The 22,286-nt window shown below is 43.3% G+C and overlaps 1 protein-coding gene across 1 annotated transcript; it reads right to left on the bottom strand.

The window, feature by feature from the left end:
- Positions 1 to 999: 999 nt before the first annotated feature.
- On the bottom strand, positions 1,000 to 17,062 carry LOC115784257 (transmembrane protease serine 9-like). Its single transcript, XM_030735417.1, has 10 exons — positions 17,008 to 17,062; positions 14,283 to 14,303; positions 13,863 to 14,025; positions 13,442 to 13,710; positions 8,820 to 8,965; positions 8,427 to 8,733; positions 4,254 to 4,425; positions 2,068 to 2,321; positions 1,831 to 1,928; positions 1,000 to 1,323 (listed from the first exon to the last, which is right to left on the bottom strand). The coding sequence occupies exons 1-10, from the start codon at positions 17,060 to 17,062 to the stop codon at positions 1,000 to 1,002; spliced, it is 1,809 nt and encodes a 602-aa protein (XP_030591277.1).
- Between the last annotated feature and the right edge of the window lie 5,224 nt (positions 17,063 to 22,286).

The raw sequence follows: 22,286 nt of genomic DNA, 5'->3' as shown, positions 1-22,286 counted from the left end.
CTTCATATCAGCGTCACCTGCCCTCACCTCTGCGTAGCTCATGTCGCCTAGCAATCGTAACAATGCAAAGCACAGCTGTGCAACTAGAAGTAATTTTGCAACCAGATGAGTTGCCCCCTGCTGGCCATTTCTAAAAAAAAATGCAGGTTTAAACCACTTCCTCCTTGGCTTGGGAGATACAGCCATCCATATTTGGCACATGCCAAATTAGCCTCCACATGAACACCAGGACTCACGGTTTCCTCTGACATGTGGAAGGATTTCTGTATTATGGGTCTAAACTGACCTCCTATCAAGCCTGGGAACAAAATCTACAACCATTAATATGAGCATATGTCATTAGCCAGTTAATATTACTTATACATAAAAACAGCTCAAAGAACCAGATAAACTAAAAAAAAAAAGGAATGAACAATAAAGACAAATTTCTTTGTTCGTGCTGTTTTACCTGTCCAGCTACCTCAGTTAGTTGATTTACTTCTACTAATTAAGGTTCACTAAATTGATTGATCTGTTATCATGTTGTCTGCTATAACCACTCTTTTCATGCTGGAGCTGTGAAAATAAAACTGGGTCTGCACAACAGAGGCACGAGGAGCTATCTATGCACCATTGGTGCCACACAGCAATTTAGCAGGTACGTGGCTTTACATTATTCAAGTACAAATCTTCTGGAGGAAACCTTGTCAAGTTGGGGATACAGACATAACCATAAACAAGTGTAGAGAACACAGTGTGTAAATTCATAATAAAATGCTGCATCTCAAATAAAGGATATTTGTGCAACCAGATTCATTTTCTTGGCAGTGCCACACTAAAGTCGCTGTTAGTTGACCATAAGCCTTCCCACAGTTTCACCACTCAGCTCTTTGTGGAAAACCAGTTAAAACAGAATCAACTCAGATATCAGCAGGTACAGCTTTAAGTCTGTGAAGACTCAAAGTTGAGTCTTGTTAATACTCATTTGTGTGCATCACATTGTGCAAAAGTCAGACTTCTCTACAGGAAGAGTTGGAGACATAAGGCGAGGTTGAGGAGATGGAAGAAGGAAAAGGTGAGGGAGTGAGCAGGAGGGCCCCCACTGGTTTGTGATATGGTTGTAGGTGTGATGGTCGTGGTGGTGTTGGTGGTATTACTGGTAGAGGGTGGAGACAAGAGCATCCCCAAAGTCTTAGTCAGGAAGGTGTTAAAGCTGCTCACTCTGGTGAAGCTCATGACTCGAATTGCTCGTCTTTTCCTGGTGGAGGTGCTTTGAGCTGTTAACACGGCCGCCTGGAACCAAGAGCCGTCCTGCTTACACATCAGTGGTCCACCAGAATCGCCCTGAACAAACAGACGGGAAGATTCAGTTATTATTAGTTCTCATAATCTTATATTTTCCTGAGACTCAGAGGAAGAGTTTGATACACCCTCATTACCAGAAACCTTTGGACCAAAGTTATTATAATTCCCTAAAACTAAACAAAACTAGTGTAGGGTAAAACACACAAACAAAACAAAACTCGATTTGAGTCAGACCATTTCCAGGATTAATTTTGTTTTAAGGTTTAAACTTGTTAAAGAGATGGGCACTTTGGGAAGTTGTTTGAAAGCATGAATTTTGAATTTTGAAAGCAATGAGTTTTAGGCCATCAGGACATAAAAACTGCAAGAACAGAGTTGTCAGTTGAAAATGATAAACCTTCTAAAATTTGCCCCCTAAAAGGTTTTAGTCAGTTTCTGAATATTTGAAGCTATCAGAGAACAATGTTTAATCTTCTGACAAGCAGCTAAATCCAAGGTCCAGAACAAACACGTGAGCAGAGAGTGAACAGTAATCCAGTCATTTACCTGCTCCAGAGTAAAAGATCCTGTACAGATGCTCTCACTCGATGATGCATTCCCACAATTTACCACTGAGGTCTGAAACTCCTGCAGAGCTTGCTCAGCTAAAATGATGAAAAATAAGGAAATTGTGATGTTTGACTAAAGAAACTGAAAGTGCAGTGGTCTGCATGTGTAATCTGAGGAGATGGACTGGAGCAGAGACTGAGCATCACTCTGTCAGCCTTTATGTTGCTGACTCACCCCCTCCTCTTCCAGCAGTCCAGCCGGCTGCCCAGCACACCGAGCCCTCGGAGAAGGTTCGTCCGTTGTCCAAGCAGATAGGCTGGATGTAGTCGGTCAGAGTGGGCCTGGCTGATAGATGGAGAATGGCTATGTTGGTGCCATTTGTGTGGCTCAGAGTGATATTTGTCACGTTCAGTGTCACCTCAAAGGGGTTGGATCCATTTTGCTTCAGACGACCCAACACGACAGTCCACTCAGACGCTACAGAGGAGCTGTGGGAGGAAAGAAACATCAAAACATCCTCATCGGTTTCAAACAAGAGACTCAGCTTCATGGGATCCAGTTGTTATAGATTTGGGGTTCCGTGTTTTCTCCTTAAACTTAGTTTTTAATTCAATGCAGTTCCGTTTTTCCCTGCAATTCAAGTAAGTGGGCATTTTTCTGTTTTTCTTTTCTTTTTTTTTCCACAATGGGGAAGAAAGACTGCGCACAGAGGGAGTCAACTCAATTGAGCTCTGGTTCTCGCAACAGAGCTGCTGTTGCAACTCGGGGTAAAAGTTGACAAACTTTTTGAACTCATCGATGACCTAAAAAAGTCAATCGAGGGATGTTAAGTCACCATTGAATCTTCCCTTGCTACCATGCAGAAAGAACAACGGGAGATAGGGAGGCGAGTTGACGTTATTGACAAAGCCATGTTGCCCACTGATAGCTGCATCTCGGCCTTCAAGTTTTTCTGCATCTACTCCGGGAAGAAAAATGCCATATTGAAGGTTAAATTAAATGACCAGGAAAGTCAGTCTCACAGGTGCAACATAAGGGTGCTTGGCATTAAAAGGGTGAGGAGCAGGGTTGCCCTACTGACTTCATCACCCGGCTAATACCAGAGGTACTTGCGAAGGATAACTTTGTCAAGCCTGTTCAGACTGACCGTGCCCAGGGTGGCTTAGTGGTGAAGCCGGCGACCACATACACACGTTGTGGTGCGGGCGGCGTGGGTTCGCGTCCCGGCCCATCGCCAATTTGCCCGCGTGTCTTCCCCCGTATCTTTCCCCCATTTCCTGTCACTCTCCACTGTAGACAAAAGCCACTGTGGCCAAAAATGCAAAAAAAAAAAAAAGACTGACCGTGCCCACTGCAGCCTGAGGCTGAAACCACAGCCTGACGAGCGGCCACATGCTATCATCACGAGGATCCGCAACGCAAGGGACGTGGCTAACATTCTACATCTCAGCCACGTACATTCACCCCTGAAGTACAACGGAGCCCATGTGTCCATCTTTCCTGACTACACAGCTGAAGTTGTGTCACAGTAGATGGCCTACAACAATGTAAGAAAGAAGCTAACCGAAGTGGGTGCTAAATGCTCGCTACGCTATCCAGCCAAGCTACAGGTTGTACATAACAACATTGTTAAGACTTTTCTCTCGCCAGGCAGAGGCTGAACTTCTGTCAGAGCACATGTAAGTTGGCATACCATACACTGATACATTCACACATGTGCAGCTCTTCTCAGCTGTGCTCCATCAAGCTGTGGTGAAACTACAGCTTACTTTATATTTCTGCACTGAATGCATGTAGCGTCTGTGACATAGCGTTCACACGGCCGGTCACATTGCCAACACAGACACACATATATATGGTGTGTCTGTGCAGTCACACTTATTACAAGCTGCGTTGATGCAGCATTTCTATGCAGATACTGTAAATTATGATGTACCTATGGCCCTGTTGAAACCCTGACATTTTGTTGAGGTTGAACACAGCCCTGAGCTGGAAATGCTGCAATTGAAGATTCTGATGGTAAAGTTTAAAACAATGCAAGATAATAAAGTATAATAAAGTAAATGTGATTGATAAAAACTTTTACAGATCAGCCACAGCACTAGTACTAAAAGTGATGTAAAGAATCTCATTGTGCTGGGAAAACTCAGATACTTTGACAGTTGGTCCCATCAGTGGCAGAAAGAACCATAAATCAAGGTTTGATAAAGACTGTGGCAACATTTTGAATGACAAGTCGCTAACAGATTAGCATGTTGGTTTCTCTGTCAGATCCACCATTCTTTTTATGTCTGGATTCAAACTCAGAATCGTTCAGTTTGAGATCTCATTAATCAGTGGGTAACTTACTGGTGACTACTGTGATGTATCATCATCTGGCCAAACTGATGCACCACCCTTCAACCTCTGCTGCAACTCACCTTGAGAAACAGTTGGAGTTGGTCAGCACTGAGTCCACAGCCACCAGCGTCCCAGCACACATGTGACTTCCATTCTTCTGTAAACTCGCCATCCACGGCCACGAGCCGGCTGTTGCCACTGATGTTCCACCAGAAATGCGAGAATTCCTCGGAGCTTGTCCACAGACCACCACTGAGGAGAAAATCCAGAGTTAGACACAAAGAAATGTTAAAAACTTGGACCACATACACCCATTAGTTCAAGTTCTCATAGTTTAGACTTTGCTAAAACACACAAGTTCACCTAATTCAACTCATTTCAGTTTGATTTATGTAGTGCCAATTCATTACAGTTGCCTCAAAGAGATGACCCCCTATGAGCAGCACTTGGTGAGAGTGGGAAGGAAAATCTCCCTTTTAATAGGAAGAAACCTCCATCAGAACCAGGCTCAGGGAGGGGCAGCTGTCTATGGTTAGTGTGAGGGGAAAAGAAGAGAGCAAAATGAGACAGGATAAAAGGCAAAGTATGGGAGCCAGAGCTGGAGTTCAATAATTGCTAATCATTAAATACAGTACTGATTTATAGCCTCTATATCTGCTGCAGTTATATTGTCAGGAAAATTTAAGAAGGAAGGTTAAAGGTTAGGATTGGTTGGTGGCAGTATGGTTGTTTTAGTGGTCAGGATTGTTCTTTAGGTGGCTGTTTGAGGTTAAATCACTGTCACTCAATTGAACACAGGCAATTTAAAGACGCCAACAGCTCCTAGCCAGCAGCCACAGTGTGACCAATGGGTCAAAGCAGTTATGAGGAAAATTATGGAAAAAGAGATGACCTGGTTATAAACTTAGGGGGAAATCATGTCAGTAACTGACATTTGTTCTATAAATGTGCTGCACCTGCTTTTGTTTAGGAAGGTAAAATATGTCAGGTAAAGGTGGTTCCTCTTCCCAGTAGCACAGCACTTTATTTTCACTTGTTCAAGTGTAAGAATTTAGAATTCAAATTTTGTATAAAAAAACTCCTGATATTTGTTTATATGCTGTCAGTTTCAGTTCTTAGAAAGAAAATTCCTCCCAAAGCCAACATTCAGGATGCCCCATGGCAGGTTTACAGTGCCATTAATGAGCTACAGACTGTACATCCAGACAGTTTCATTGTGGTTTCTGGAGACTTCAGTCACACAATCTTAAACAAAAGAAACAAACAGAAAAAAACCCGGAAACATCTGCCTACTTTCCACCAGCATATTCATTTTCCAGCCAGAGGAGTGAACATATTTCATGTAATGTACATGAGATGTAAATGAGAATTAGGAAGTTTTGACCAGGATTTGTCCTTCAATGCACATATTAAACAAAAATGTAGGACTGCTTTTTTCCATTTGTTCAGTATTTATAAAATTAGAAACATCCTTTCTCAGAGTGATGCTGAAAAGCTAATTCATGCATTTATTACTTCTAGGCTGGACTATTGTAATTCATTATTATCAGGCTGTCCTAAAAGCTCCCTGAAAAGCCTTCAGCTGATCCAAAATGCTGCAGCTAGAGTACTGACAGGGACTAGAAAGAGAGAGCAGATTTCTCCCATATTGGCTTCTCTTCATTGGCTCCCTGTTAAATCTAGAATAGAATTTTAAATCCTTCCCACATACAGGGTCTTATGGTGAGCAGGTGCTGAGATGGTGTACAGCTGATATGAGGAGAACACTAAGCATGGTCAACCCACATAAAGCTGCACAGCCTGATAACCTGGTCAGGCACTGAAAGAATTAGCAGATGTTTTTACAGACATCTTCAGCATCTCTCTCCATACCAGCACAGTTTAAGACTGCCATCATCATCGCTGTGCCTACAAAAACACCTGTAAATTGCCTTAATGATAACCAGTCTGTCACTATCCCTGACCTCTGTCATAATGAAGTGCTTCAAACAACTAGTCATGGGTCACATCAAAGCTAGCCTCCCACCTTCCTGGGACCTCTTACAGTTCATATACTGCCTCAGCCTGTCGGCCGGTCCAGACCATTACATATGCCCCACACACCATCATATCCCAAGGGGAGGAAAAGGACAGCTATGCCAGGATTCTGCTTGTGGTCTTCTCTTCAGTCTTTAACACACTCATCCCACAACAGCTGATGGAGAGAGCACCTCACTCTGTAACTGGACTTTGGACTTAGAAAGACAGCCGACAGTTCGTGTTGGCAGTAAGAAATTGTGCACCGTCTAACTACTAAGACAGTCCCTCAGGGCTTTGTGCTCAGTCCACAGTTCTTTACTCATGACTGTACTGCTTTGCTGATGATACAACAGTAGTGCTGGAAAGGAGTGTCCATCCACTAGTTGAACCTCACCTTCAAGAGGAACGATGCAGTTTTTGTTCTGGTCGCGGAATGCTGGATGGGCTCTTTATCCTCTTGAGGATATTTTAGTGTGTGTGTGGAAGTTTGCCGATCAAGTCTACATGTGTTTTGTGGACTTGTAGAAAGCATTTGACCACAACCCTCTGGGTATCTTGTGTGGGGAACTGCAGGAGTATCTGGTGTCTATCCAGTTGTTACAGGCCATTCAGTCCCTGTACAACAGCAACGAGAGTTTGGTCTGTATTGCTGGTAGTAAGTGGTATACATGGTCGCCTGCTCATCCACTGAGCCACCCTGCCACCCCTTTGTGACTAGCCTCTCCCTTAGAGATAGGGTGAGGAGTGCAGCCCTTCGAATGCTACTCAGAGTAGAGCTGTTGCTCCTCCACATCTAAAGAAAACAGTTGAGGTGGTTCGGGCATCTGGCTGGGATGCCTCCTGGGTGGCTCTTGAACGAGGTGTTCCAGGCATATCCTACCAAGAGGAGCCCCCAGTGCAGACTGGAACACACTGGAGAGATTATATCTCTCAGCTGTTCTGGGAACACCTCTTTGTCCTGCTGGATGAGCTAGTGGAGGTGGGAGATATTGCTACAAGAACAGCCACAATCTGCAATAGCTTTTTTCCATAGACAATAAGATTGCTAAACTCTCTAAAACATGCCCAGTACTATATTGTTTAATGTTTTGATTATCATGGGTTGCATTTTATTCCATTATAGTATTTATTATAGTATTTATTATAGCATTTATTATTATTCCATAATAAATGCTTACTATTTGATTCTTCTTTTGGTTGCACTTGAAGACCTCAGTTCTGTCTCTGTTTCATTCTTATTGTTTTGTGTGGTCTTCATTTTTTGCACTTAGGGAGTGAGAAACCTAATTTCACCACAGTGTCTTAATATGGCTTACATTAGAAGGCGAATTGCTTGTAGGAGGGGTGGTTGGTGTGTGTGTGTTTGTGTGTGTGTGTGTGTGTGTGTGTGTGTGTGTGTGTGTGTGTGTGTGTGTGTGTGTGTGTGTGTGCGCGCGCGTGTGTGTGTGTGTGTGTGTGTGTGTGTGTTTGTCTGCAGTGTGGGTAGTAGGTGCTGGCCCTGGAGGTGTGGCTGCCTGGACCTGCCTTCCCTGCCCTGTGGTTGGGGGTAGGGAACTGGGGTGTTTAGTGAGCCAGTGGTTTGCTGGCTCTCTTCCTCCGGGGGCAGTCCTCTACCTCCCAGTCATACGTATTCTGGCCCTTACCCTCCTCCCACACAATCAAACAACACATCACACACACACGTAGGGTCCTTGGGGGGGGGGCGCAGTGAGTGGGGCCACTCCCTTGGCTCTGCTCGCTATGTTGCGTGATGTCCCACCCCTCCTTTTTAATTATATCATAAAGCTCATAACACATCATAGTACACATATGGCCTTGGGTGGCAGGTGTGTCACGCAGTGGTTAGTGGGTGGAGCTGCTGAGGTGGTCCCACTTATTTATATTCGCTCCTGCCTGCTCCTCAATTTTATTTAAATCTTACAGATTGAGGGCCTTGGGGTGTGTGTGTGTGTGTGTGTGTGTGTGTGTGTGTGTGTGTGTGTGTGTGTGTGTGTGTGTGTGTGTGTGTGTGTGTGTGTGGATGGGCAATGTTGCTCAGTAAATGGTAAATGGTAAATGGACTAGTTCTTATATAGCGCTTTTCTACTCAGTCAGAGCACTCAAAGCGCATATACAACAGTACTCCTGTTATATCTGTCCCTCCAATTGTGTGTGTGTGTGTGTGTGTGTGTGTGTGTGTGTGTGTGTGTGTGTGTGTGTGTGTGTGTGTGTGTGTGGGGTGGTGGTTGGCATACGTGCAGAAGGGGTTGTTAGACGGGTGGTGGTGGTTGGACGGGTGGTGCTGGAGGTTGTAGTGGTGGTTGGCACTGGTGGCAGTCCTGTGCAGGAGACACTCAGGTCACTGTCAGTCCCAGTGGATGTGAATGTGATGAACCCCGGCTGGTTGGAGGTGATCTGGCTGTTGATCCAGGTCTGGTACCGGGATACTCTGGTGTAGACTCCTGGGAAATTCGGCTCAGCACAACCTTCCCCAAAACTGACGATTCCCGCCTGAATCCAGCGACCGTTCTGCTTGCTCACCAGTGGACCCCCTGAATCCCCCTTTGAGAGCAGAAACATTTAGTGTTAGCTGAGGAGAAGAATCTTTGCAGAAGGTAAAAGTCTGCCAAACAGGTAAAAATGATCACCTGACAGGAGTCCTTTCCTCCTGCAGATAACCCGGCACAGACCATGTTGTCAGTGATTTTTCCCACTCCATAGTTACAGTTACACTTCCTGTTTCCCACAATGGGAACCTCCACCTCCATCAGGTTTTGTGGGGAAGGAGGGGACACTAAAAGGACAAACACCCAAAACAGTTTATTAAATGACATGTGAGTTTGATTAAACGCTCCCTCAAACAAAAGGATGGCTCAGTTCTGATCTGATCACTGATCACTACCAACATATAAAGAGTTGCAATAATCCAAACAAGAGGTAAGATAAGGATGAATAACTCTCTCAAAGTCATGTGGGTGGAGGTGGGCCTTTATCGATGAGCGTTAATTGAAAGAAACTCATCTTAACAACAGAGATAATCTGTTTATCAAATTTTAAAGCACCATCAAAAATCACACTGAGGTTCCTTGCAACTGGATGACAGTAAGAGACTAAGAGAGCAATGGCACTTTCATACCCATCTAAAAGGTGGGGTTGCCCGAATAAAATAATTTCTGTTTTACGTTCGTTCAGTTGATTATTTCTAAGACAGTTTACTAGTGCCTGGATAGAAGCATGGCTGTTAGATTGTAAGGGTAAATGTATCTGTAGGTCATCTGCAAAGCAATGAAAGGAAATGTGATGCTTTTTTAAAAATGAAACCCAAGGGAAGCACATATAAAGCCTAGAGAATGGGACCCAATGGAGAACCCTGGGGTACCCCACAACTGAATGGGGACACAGATGATGATTACTGTCCTAAATGGACAGAGAAACTTCTATCTGACAAATATGAACCATTTAAGACACATGATTCAAACTATAGTGTCAAAAGCCACATTTAGGTCCAAGAGCACAAGTACAGCCGAATAACCAGCATCAAAAGCCAAAAGCAGGTCGTTAAATACTCAAAAGTTAGAGGCCAGCCACCCTTCAGAGGAAGTTCATTTCTGTTGCTTCTTCTTTTTTCAGTCACTACCCAAAGCTCGTGACCATAGGTGAGGGTAGGAATGTAGATAGACCAGTAAATCAACAGCTTTGCTTTCATGCTCATCTCCCTCTTTACCACGGCATCCACATCACTGCAGAAGCTGCCCCAATCCATCTGTGGATGTCCAGTTCCCTTCTCCCATCACTCGTGAACAAGACCCCGAGACAAACTCCTCCACCTGTGGCAGCAACTTGTCTCTAACCCAGAGTGGGCGCTCCACCCTTTTCCAGCTGAGGACCATGGCCTCAGACTTAGACGTGCTAATTCTCATGCCAAATGTATATAGTGTTTTGATATCCGCTATTGTATTTTAGTATTTTAGTATTTTAGTAGTGTTTTCTGTTTTATTTAATTTAATTTAATTTCATCTTTCTTCAATTTCCTCATTGTGGAATCATTAAAGTTTTATCTTATCTTACCTTACCTTGAATCCAAGGTCCAACTAATGGACAGACCCTCCTTTCCAGCACCCTGGCATAGACGTTATCGAGGAAGCTAAGGACTGTGATCCCCCAGTAGTTGGAGCACATCCTGTGGTGATGGTCCCCTTCTTAAAGATGGGGACCATCACATCACCCCAGTTTGCCAATCCAGTGGCATCGTCCCAGATCTCCACACTATGTTGCAAAGGATGACAGCCCTACAACATCCAGAGCCTTCAGAAACTCAGGGCAAATCTCATCCAACCCAGGGGTTCTGCCACCAAGGAGTTGTTTAACTACCTCTGAGACCACACCCTCACTACAGAAGGTGTGCCAGTGGGATTAAGGAGGTCCTCGAGGTATTCCTTCCACCACCTGCCAGTACCCGTCAGCTGCCTCTGGAGTTCAGAATCAGAATCAGAATCTTTATTGTCATTGTACACAGAAGTTGCACAACGAAATTTAAAATGCATTCCTTTCTAGGTGCCTCAGACAATAAATAATAAAATAATAAAAATATGAGTGATAAAAATGATTACTAAAATACAGTGCACAATAGTAAATTAACAGACGAATCTAGCCCCAATACACACCAACGCACGCACACAGTCAGCACTACCACCCCACATCACTGTCCAAACCACACAGAGTTCAGTTCAATGATAGCCCTGGCATAAAAGCTGTTCCTCAGTCTGTTTGTTCTGGCCTTCATTGTCCTGAAACGTCTGCCTGATGGCAGTAGCTGAAACAAGGAGTGTCCAGGGTGTGAGGGGTCCTGGAGGATGTTCTGAGGATGTTCTGTGCCCTCCTCTGGCAGCGGACATTCACAGGCCAACCAAACCCAATAGGACTCCTTCTTCAGCTTGATGGTTCCCTTCACCTCCAGTGGCTCATCTGATCCCATCTGGTCTGGAGATTACCAATACAACAGGCACCAACCACCTTGCAGCCGCAGCTCTGAGCAGCAGCCTCAACAATGGAGGTGCGGAACATGGTCCATTTGGACTCAATATCCTCAGCCTCCCTTGGAATGCTGTCAAAGTTCTGCAATAGGTGGGAGTTGAAGATTTTGGGGGCTGGGGCCTCTGCCAGGTGTTCCCAGCGCAACTTCACAAAATGTTTAGGTGTGTAGAGTCTGTCCAGCATCCTCCCCTGCCACCGGATCCAACTCACCACCAGGTGGTGATCAGTTGACAGCCCAGCTCCTCTCTTCACCAAGGGTCCAAATTATACAGCCGCAGATCTGGTGATACGATTACAAAATGGATCATCGACCTGTGACCTAGGGTGTCCTGTAGTGATGGGTCGGTAGCGAACGATCCGGCTCTAAGAGCCGGCTCTTTGAAGTGAACAACGGGAGCCGTCTCCCGATAGTGAGGAGTTTCTTTTTTTTTTACGTTTGTTTCCTTTTTTTTTTTTGTGGAAGCCGCACCTGATTGGTTAAGATGAATGGTAGCATATGATCGTCTACACTGAGCGGGAGGGGAGGGTCCACGGACACACTGCGCAGTATCAGACAAACACCAGAGAGGGAGGGGCTCCTGCAAAATGCGCTCGGAGACAGGAAAAAGCCAGAGGAAGTTGCGCGTTACATAGAGGCTACACGCGGGAACGGTGTGGAAAATGAGTGACGGAAAGCCTAGCAATGACTGGATACATTTTAACCTTATACCTCCAAAGATGTCGAACGAGACACAGCGTACTTCAAAAGTGCCGGCGTTTGCGGACTTCTGGTCACAAATATCGAGCAGGCTGCACAAACAACCTACATAGGTATGCTGTATACGAATAGCTCATCCCTCAGTGTAATTAGAAGAACAAAACAGGTCAGGTCATCAGGCAGGGGAAACAGGATCAACTCCTCAAAGGCCCTTGTTTTTTCTGATTTCCAATCTTTTGTTTTATAAATTGTATTTGGAGCACTCTATTATATGTTGAGTATACAAAGAAATGTTTGATATAGGCCTAATGTATGTTTTTACATTAGTAATTCATTTTACACTTTTTTTTTTAAAATTAAAATCTAAGGAGCCATTTGGGAGCCGAAGAGCCGGCTCTTCTTTGGGAGCTGAGCCTAAAGGGCCGGCTCTCTGAAAAGAGCCGGAATTCCCATCACTTGTGTCCTGGTGCCACATGCACTAATGGATATCCTTGTTTGAATATGGTGTGTGTTATGGAGTCCAAGTCCAACAACAGAACACCATTCAGGTTTGGATCAAGCAGGCCGTTCCTCCCAATCACGCCCCTCTAAGTCTCACTGTCATTGCTCAAGTGAGGATTGAAGTCTCCTGGTAGGACAATGGTGTCACCAGATGGAGCACCCTCAAGCACCCTGCCACGCGACTTCAAGAGGGGTGGGTACTCTGAACTGTCATTTGGTGCGTAAGCTCAAACAACAGTGAGGACCTGTTCCCTGGCCTGAAGGAGCAGGGATGCAACTCTCTTGCTCATCAGCAAAAACTCAGACATACAGGCAGCAAGTTGCGGGGATAGAATAATACCCACCCCAGCTTACTTCCTCTCACTGAGGGCAACTCCAGAGTGGAACAGAGTCCAGCCCCTCTTCAAGAGACTGGTTCCAGAGCCCAGGCCATGCATTGAGGTGAGCCTGACTATATCTAGCCAATATCGCTCAACCTCACACACTAGCTCAGGCTCCTTCACCACCAGAGAGGTGAAGTTCCATGTCCCAAAAGCCAGTCTTGATAGCCGGAGATTGGTTCGCCAGGGCCTCCGTCCTTGGTCAGCATCCAGCACACATTACACCCGACCCCTACGACACCTGCTGAGGGTGTTATGCCTACAGGAGGGTGGACCCATGTCTCCTCTTTGGGCTGCACCATGGGCTAATGCCTGGCCATCAGATGCTCTCCCTCGAGCTCCCTCCCCAGGCCTAGCTCCAGGGTGGGGTCCCGGTAACCCTATCCTGGGCAGGGTAAACAGTTCCCTGGGTGACCCTTCCATGGGTGCCTTTGGAATCACTCTTTTCTGGCCTCTCACCCAGTTGGTCCATAGCTTCTTCATTGGTTAAATACCATAATCATTTTTCCTTCTTTCTAGTCTTGAACCGTCCTCACAGACTGGACTTTACAGAGGAATCTTGTGGCTCTTAATATTTGTGGGATGTCTGAGAACACAGTTGTTTCCTGCATTGTAGTCTTCATTTCTCTGAAAATAATCAGGTGTCTTTATGACCCACCTCCTCTTCCAGTATCGCCCCAGCCGGTGACCCAGGTGTTAATGCCGCTGTAGAAGGTGCTGCCTGAGGCTGCCAGGCAGACGGGAGCAATGTAGTTGGTGAAAGTCACTGATGAGGAGAGCATCAGGAGAGCGATGTCGTTGTCATCTGTACCAGAGTTATAGTTGGGGTGTTTGATGACCTGTGATACTGTCCGAGACACCGCATTGGGGTTGGATCCCTGTAGACTCTGAAGGCCCAGATACACAGTCACACTGCTTTCGGTGATACTGGGATTATCAGAAGACAGAAAAATAGTGCAAAGTTATTATGGTTGTTAGAAAGTTAAAAAGTTTGATAAAAGATTTATTCTGGGGCCCACACTAACCCCATACTGGGACCATTCATATTCTCTTTATGCCACTAAATCTTCATTACACACCTTCGAAAGCAGTGAGCAGCACACAGCACCCACTGATTGTTAATGAGGGATCCTCCACAGAAGTGCCCCCCAGATCTTTGCAGACTGACCTGCCAGGGCCAGCTGCCAGGAGGGGCGTCCTGTCCTCCTACAATCCTGGTGTTCAGACTTGGCTGACCGCAAACTGACAGACATTAAAACACAGAGTGAGCATCACTGCATGACCTGTAAACTCTCAGCATTACAAACTGCTGAGTGAGGACACAGTGATCCTGGGAGTAACAGCAGGAAAACCACTCTGATTTCAGGAATTCACTGCTCCTTTACATTCTTTTACTTTGTGTCAAATCAAGAGTTCACTCATAAAAATGAAGGATTTTACTCTACATAAGTGATGTATTTAAGAGAAAAGTAAATATTTAAAAAGAAATTTTATCTTACCATTTAGCTGTGACTCAGACTCTGTAAAAAAAGAAAAGAAAAGAAAAATACCAATATTTAAAAACAAAAACAAACCTCCATTCATCTTTCTGTGGTTAGTCCACTGTCTGTAATACTGCTGGGAAACTTGAATATCTGTGGTTAGCTAGAAGCAAGTGTCTGAAAAATGAAGCCAAAGCTGCAGTTCCTCTAACGTCCAGCAGAGGCTCCAGCAGTGAGTCAGTCCCCATAGACCACCATGATAAAACTTTCCAGCAGAAATAAACATGTTTACAGCTGATACAGTAACTGCTTTGGTCTCTATGGATAATTTACCCCTTTGTCACAGCTGTACTGGGGGAGGATGTTTTTATAACTGAACTGTTTAAACTGGAAAGGGTTTAAAGTTTGCAATATTAGGGGCCAAAAAATGCAAACTTTAAGCTTTAATCCAATATTAAATCTAATTTTAATTCCATTTTAATTTAATTTTAATTCTTCTGTCTCTGAAAACAAACTTGGCAACAGCCAAAATGCAAACACTGAGGCTTCAACGTTGGAGTCGCCAAGGCGGTAATTTTGACCCCTTCACATGCTAACAATCCTGTAACTGTTAAAATAAAAGCATCATCTTGAATTTTGTGATTTTTCCTGAGTGGGTTTATTTGTCAAAAAGTGCATTTTAAGTTGTGTTGGATAAAAGAAAAAAAAAATTACGATCACTTAGAACCACAGAGGTTATCATTTTAGAAATTAATGTAAAACAACAATCACTTCACATCTGGTTGTGCAGCATATTTTGATATGAAGGCTGCTCCACCCTGAGATAAACCTAGCTGGATGTGACTGATTGATAAACATATAGGGACTGTAGTTAGACAACAGGAGTAACTGCTATGGGGCTGAATGGGTTGTGGATGGGATGTTGAGCTGGGGCAGAGTGGGGGGGGTATGTGATGGAGACCAGCAGGGGAGCTGCAGCTGAACTGAGCAGAGAGTCCAGAATGTGGAGGAGAAAATAAAGAATGAACCTGTTGGTGGGGTTAGGCTAATTAGTGATTCTAAATTTCCCGTCGTGTGAATGTGAGTGTGAATGTCTGTCTGTCTCTCAGGCTGGCGACCTGTCCAGGTCTACCCCGCCTCTCGCCATATGACAGCTGAGATAGCCCCCACCCACCCTTAAGCAGAAGAAAATGGGTGGATGGGTCCCATTACAGAAAATCCTATATATGTAAAAATGATTAATTTCCCCCAAAATATGTAATACTCACCTTTTTTGATGATTAAAGTCATAGAAAACCTGTTTTTGGATGTGGTAATTCTACTGTTTGCGTTTTTTTTTACACTTTTTCTGATGCAGGACTGAATGTAGAGTACTTATAAAAATAAAATTGTTGCTATGAAAAAAAGCATCGAGCCAGGACAGTGTCGGCATGATCAGTGACCTCTCCCAAGTGGGCCCGCTCTCACAGCCAGTCATCATTTGGAAAATACTGGAAGTCACTTTTTGGTGGTGGCTTTTGTCACAGTACCGGCAGTCACGGCAGCTCCTGTGACAGAGGCCGGTTTAAGCCTCAGCAAATTCCTCTGAGCAGATGGAAAACGTAAGAAGAAGTCGTGCACAGGTGGCGCTCCGCGGCGTTCTATCCCACTATTCTGTTATCGTTAATGTACAGCTGTGGCCATTTTGTGCGGTGTTGTCGTAGTGTGTAAATATGCTTTTGTCTTCATTCACGCTCTGCAGAGGGCCGACTGTCTTATCCAGAAACCTACGGCACACAGGGATGGATATGGATGAACCGGCCCACTCGCTGAAGTCCGAGAAATGGTCAATTTCTAATTTTTTCTGTGTTCTTTCAGCATTTTCAGAGTTTGATTTTTCTTCACCTTTGCAGCAGGCCCCACTGTGGTCAGCTGGGTCAGCCTCTCTGATTGGATGGTAGGTAACAGGGTGCAGAGCACTGCAGTGGAGGGAGGTGTACAGCATGCAGGTGCAGCTGAACATCTAAACCCAGTGAGTGTCAGGCTTACAGCCCACCAAGAGATGAGAAACCGGCTTTAATATTCAAACTCTGAACCTTTCTTTAATTTATCAGACGAGACACAAACTTTTCTTGAAGTTATTTCTACTATAGCTGCTTAGATTTCACAGGCTAGTGGAAACCCTGCTTTATACCATCTATATTTTATTAAATACCACAGTTATCCAAAATAAAATTTAAAATTTCTTCTTATATCACAATTAAGTTGTTTAGATGTGTTACCTTTTATATTATTTATTAGTTTATTGTAATACATATTTTAACTTTATAATCTAGATTGAAATGATCTAAATCATGTATAAAAAAACTTCTTAAGACGTGACTTTGAAATGACTGCTGTTGTTGGAGGGTGGGGGGTCAAAAATGTGGTGGTTCAGAAATTGAAACACATTCTCTCAGTGTTTTTCCAGATTGGTTTTACCGCATTTTCTGGGGAGTAACATACTCTATTTATGTAGTTAGATAACTTTATTAATCATTTGTGTGTAAAGTGTGTGTTTAATGACAGACTCAGAGTTTAGTTTTTTACTGATCAGGTTTGTCTCAGAGACAGAAAAATGCTGTACACACACTGCATGCTGCCACTACTAATATACTACTGCATTCCTGCAGTACCTGAGAGAACGTTGTAAACGTGCTTTTTCCTGCTGTGTCATACATGAGCCGTACCTGATGCAGGTGTGTGCAGTGAGCGGGGCTCTTACCTTGGGTCAGCAGCATCAGCACAGCAGCCACACAGATCACTTTGTAGAAAGCCATGACTGGAACATCTAACAGCCAGACCTGCAGCAGCATAAATACCCTTCCCTCTCTCCTCCCCCTCGCTGTCTCCAGTAAAACACACCTCTCTCAAACACCTGTCCCAACAATACACCAAACACCTTACGCACGTCACCTGATCCCCTCCACATCATGCCAGTTTAAATAGAATTTCAGCTTTCAGGCAGAAATATTCCAACTTTTTTACTAATTAGTAACTTTTCTAGAATTAATTATTACTGTTACATCAGGAAACCAAAGCCGCTGTGCTGTGTTTACCTGAGGACCTGTTCTCAGATTTATTTCAAGCTTCATCAAAGAACTTTCCCCCTCAGCAGATTTCATTTACTTCAGAACTGCCAGCCAAACAGTTCCAATTATAGGAAATCTTATATTAAAAAAGAACCACAAAGGCATCTTTATGCAACAATCACAGAACTTTATTTCCTGGATTTTAAAATCAAATGAAATGTATTTAAAGGCAGATACTGACTTCAGTGAACAGCTGTAGGAATACAACACAAGTAAAGAACAAACACTCAGAAATCAGTCTGGTTCAAAAGCTAAAGCCATAGTTCAGCTCTGTGACGAGCAAAGAAGACCAAAATCCAGGACAGTGAGGACCAGGAATCAACTCAAAACTCAGCTTTATTTGCTGGAATTAGGCGTTCCATCTGATACTAAAGCCCAGAGGTCCGCCTCGTTTTTCAGAATATCACATGATAAAAATCAATGAGGATCTGTTTTCTGAAGGTCACGTCACTGCCTCATTCTTATTTGAGTCGCTGAAATAGTGGCGGGAATTTCTGGGTGATTTGAGGTGAGTTTGATCCATTATAACATGTCATAATTAGATACACCTGGATCCTCACCTGTACAATTTAGCACTTCTGTTTCTGTGCAGCCGTGCTTCTTCAGTCCTCTGTCAGAGGGCTTTCTATGGTTGGGGAAATTATACAAAAAAGAAGGACATTTCAATAAATCCCTGCACCTATTTTCAATTTTCCCAGTAAAATGTAAAGAAATGAGGGATGGTTCAAAAGTTTTGCACATTATTGAATAGTTCTGTTTTTGCTATTATACTGTGACCAGTTTTGATGAAGAGATGTGGTTGAAAGATGTTCTAATTGCATTTTTGTGATGAAAGTGCTGCTTTATAATGTGGGGTAACTATTCAATTCAACTCAGTTTTATTTATAGGGGCTTTACACATACTGCAGTGATGTCTGCTGTTGTCTTTTGTGTGTGGGTATGGGTGTGATGTTTGTTGTAGTCTTTTTTTTTTTTTGTCTGTGTGTGTGTTTGTTTGTGTGTCTGTGTTGTTTCTGTCTGTAGTGTGGGTGGTAGGTGCTGGCCTTGAGGGCAGTGGTGCCCTGGGGGTGTGGCCACTTGAAGCCCTGCCTTCCCTGCCCTGCAGCTGGGTGTAGGGACCCAGGGTGCTCACTCTGGGGGTAGTCTTCTACCTCCTGGTCTTATGTATCTTGACCCTTTCGCTCCTCCCACTCAATCCAACAACACATCACACACATGCAGGGTCTTTTGTGGGGGGCTCGTGCCACTCCCTTGACTCTGCTTGCTGTGCTGCGTGATGTGGGTGGAGATGCTGAGGTGGCTGCACTTGTATGTTCAGAAGCTGGCTTTAATATAATAACTTTGAATGGGGGTGTGTGGATGGGCACTGTTGCTCAGTGCTCATATTACATCTGTCCCTCTAATTTTAATAGCACTGTAGCTTTCACACAGTCATACACATTCCTCCCACTACATACACTCACATCACCCCATGACGTTGAGTGGGAGGAGGGGATGGCAGCGTCTTCCCACACTCTGGTTTCATGCACCCTGCCTGGGGTGGGGAGTGGCTAGTAGTTTGGGGCTGGGTTTTCTGCTTCCCCAGGGTGCTGTTGGCTCTGTGCTGGTGCCCCCTCACCCACACTGTGTCCATGTAAGCTCAGTATGTGTGTGTGAGTGTGTGACTGACATGTGTGTGTATGTGTGTGTGTGTGTGCGCGCGCGCGTGTGTGTGTATGTGTGTGTGTGTGTGGTGGGGGGGGGGGGGGGGTCCCCTGGATCTTTCCCTGCTTGCCTCTGAATCCTGAGGGGGGTGGTTGCGGCTTCTTGCCCTCGTTAGTGAGTATGTTTCATGACAAATGAACACACACACATTATATACAAAATGTATGTGTGTATATGCATGTATGTATATGTAAATGTGTATGTATGTGTATCTGCGATGGCAAATTCTTATATACTTCTTTTTTCTATTCTCTGTTTTTTTTCTTTCTCTTTCTCTCTGTCTCTCCTGTTTTTACCCCTTCATTTCTGCCTGTCAGATCTGGCATGATTAAAATAAAAATAAAAAATACAAACATCAGCAAGATTAGCCTATTGAAAACACATAGAGCTGTTCTTGTAAAAGCAAATATGTTTGGTGCAACAGTGCATCCAGAACTTCATTCTGATTGCAGAAACTGCAGGCATGACAGGCTTAAAAAGAAAAAAGAAAAAAAAAGGAATCTGCAGTAATTACAGAGAAAACAGAAACAATCAAAACTACTCGTTAGTAGTTTTGAAAAGTTTTGAAAGGAACTCTTTCATCCTCTGAGCTAAAATGATTGTGTTGAACATTTTTTCCATTCAGTCAAAATAAACAGTGAAGGATGGGCAGAACATTTCAAGAAGTTCCAAACCTTTATCAGGTGATCCTCACAGCAAGAGCAATGGCAGTCTGTCAACAGGTGAAGCTTACCTGTCAGCATTCCCGTATGCTTACATGAGTCTGACACTCACTTGTATCTTCCCAGCTCTGTATATGATTTGTTTTATCTTTGCAGTTAACGGCAATAAAGCAAAATTTTTGATTTTGTTTGCCTCTGTTGTGCTGTGTTTGGGTCTATGCACCGCCTGCAACACAGGCTTAATACGACATGATCAACATTACTGGGAATCCACATATAATTTGACCCCTGGAGAGAACAAAAATCAAACTAAAAGATGTGCTGTTTCCCTGTGTTCAGACTGATCACAGAGTATTTCTGCATGAGACTTCAATCTGCCTTTTCATGAACTAAAAATAAAGAACCACCTCCTTTTTCAGCCTGGAATAAGCTCATCTTACCTCCAGCTGAACTATGTGTAAATTTTGTTTCATTTGACTGGACATGTTCTGTTTTGATGATGTCAAACACAGAAACAGCATATGAAGGTAGATATTTGGGTGATGGTAAGAACAATTTAATAATTCTAGACTGTTCAAAGAAAACCTTCCATTAATTAATGCTGCAATCTTACAAATAATCAATCTGTCTTTATTAGTTGGCAGTGTACCACAGGCCTTCAAGGTGGCTGTAATTAAACCAGGAAATTCTGGCCTCCAACACTGTAACACTGCATCATGACAGAAAAGAAGGAAAAGCAGATATGTTTCCCTTTCCGAGCTTCTTAACAGAACGGCATTCCTGTAAATCTATGGAAAACAAGACAATAACTTCAGTAATGATGAGAAATGCAAAGCTCAAAAGTACACGAGTGTCCAGGAAGTCTTTTGGTCACCAGCGCTGAAGTTTTAATTACGGAAGCAGCTTCTTCATTTTTCATTTTTCAGCCTTCATTTATCCACACTGACACTGGGACTGCAACAATGTGGAGACTCAACAATAAGGTGGCTGCCTGCCCAGAAATAAACGGATCAAATTGCATCAGGTTTCCCCGAATGAGCAAACAATCTCCAGCCAATATCAGTTACATCACCCAGTAAATGTTTCTGAATGAGTACATCCAGAAAACACTGAGATTTCATTGAGAACATTATGGACAGCATCATGTCAAAAGCACATCCTTATTTTAAAGCCTGAAACATGTAATGCTGAATCAGAGGATTACTCATCCATACATGATGTCCCCGATATGCTAAAAAGATGGAAAAAGATAAAACTGTAAGTAACAATAATGTTACAGTTTATCCAGATCATAAATGACCTCACTTTACTTTGACCTTCATTCTTTTAAGAAACAGAAAGTATTTATACTGTTACTACATAGTAAATTCAACCATGTATTAAAGTACCATAATTTATTGTAAGTAAGTAGGGTTTAATAAGTAATTAAGCCCTTATTAGGTGGTTAAATATCTAAATATAGCTTCAACTGGACTGAACAAATGGGAACATGAGTTTTCGAACTGATGATGCTGGAGAAAAAAAGGTGAAGTATTGACATGAACTCCTCATGGAAAAGATTTTATTGATAGCACCTGACACCTGACATCCAATTTAATGACAATAAAACATGAGGCTCATAAGACACTGTGATGATTTTCACAGGACCTTCTGTTGCTGCATGACGCCTTTTTTCCTGGAACAAATGATGCAGTCAAATGTGACGGCAAACCGGATCTGCCAGTAGGACAACGCAAGCTCAGCAAGGACATGTAGGAACTAAATTCAGGTATGAAAAACTGCAACTTCATGTTGGCAGTGCCAAGAAAGGAGCTGAAGACAATAGAAAAAATTCCACTGGATAAATGAGATGACAGCCCGTAAAGGAATGAGGACAAAAGATGTGTGAGTCCATTGAAGCATGGCAGATGGCAGATTATTAAAGGCTCTGCACATTTTCAGTTCTGCACAGAAGCTTTCTTAAGATGAAACAAGAAAAACAAACAAACAAAAGAAAGAGTTCCAGCCAATCAGCTTTGATAAGCAAAACAATGACGTCACCCCTGCCAAGGTAATGATTTTGGTAGTGCGTGCGTGCGTGCGTGTGTGCGTGCATATGATTATGTTTGTAAATACAGTCAGAATTTTGTAGGAGTGTCGAGTAATTTGGCTTCCATCCACCAATCGAGGCCAACTTATTGATTTATTGGTCAAAATGTGTTTTAACCATGATTCTTACAAGTCTGGTTTGTACTGTAAATATAAACACAGAGAAAGTGCTGCATAAAAAATGTTTATATAATTTTACCTTTGACCTCTCCTGCAGAATTAAGAGTTGATCTGAAGGTCACAGTGGGCCTAAGTGATAATCAAGCTATTTAAAATTATTTTCCTTACTTATTGTTTTTAATTGACCCATTTAGGCACATAGCAAATGCCATATGGGGATTAAAATTATAGTTTGCATCCAAATATCATGCTGTATTTGACCTCTGACCATACATTTCACATCTTCTTTTCTTTCAAGTTGACCCCAATATATATATATTTATTTATTTATTTATTTA

This window comes from Archocentrus centrarchus, chromosome 8 (assembly GCF_007364275.1).
Source record: "Archocentrus centrarchus isolate MPI-CPG fArcCen1 chromosome 8, fArcCen1, whole genome shotgun sequence".
Taxonomy (NCBI): Eukaryota; Metazoa; Chordata; class Actinopteri; order Cichliformes; family Cichlidae; genus Archocentrus; species Archocentrus centrarchus.
Note: the sequence above shows the minus strand (reverse complement) of the source record. Positions and strands in the feature narration are given on the sequence as shown.

Excerpts from the sequence above, each read along its gene's own strand:
- LOC115784257 (XM_030735417.1), bottom strand. The coding sequence starts at position 17,062 with ATGGCTTTCTACAAAGTGATCTGTGTGGCTGCTGTGCTGATGCTGCTG. Across the intron at positions 14,304-17,007 it reads GCTGATGCTGCTGACCCAAG|AGTCTGAGTCACAGCTAAAT; the intron begins GTAAGAGCCCCG and ends CTTTTTTTACAG. Across the intron at positions 1,324-1,830 it reads GATCTTTTACTCTGGAGCAG|GGCGATTCTGGTGGACCACT; the intron begins GTAAATGACTGG and ends CTGTTTGTTCAG.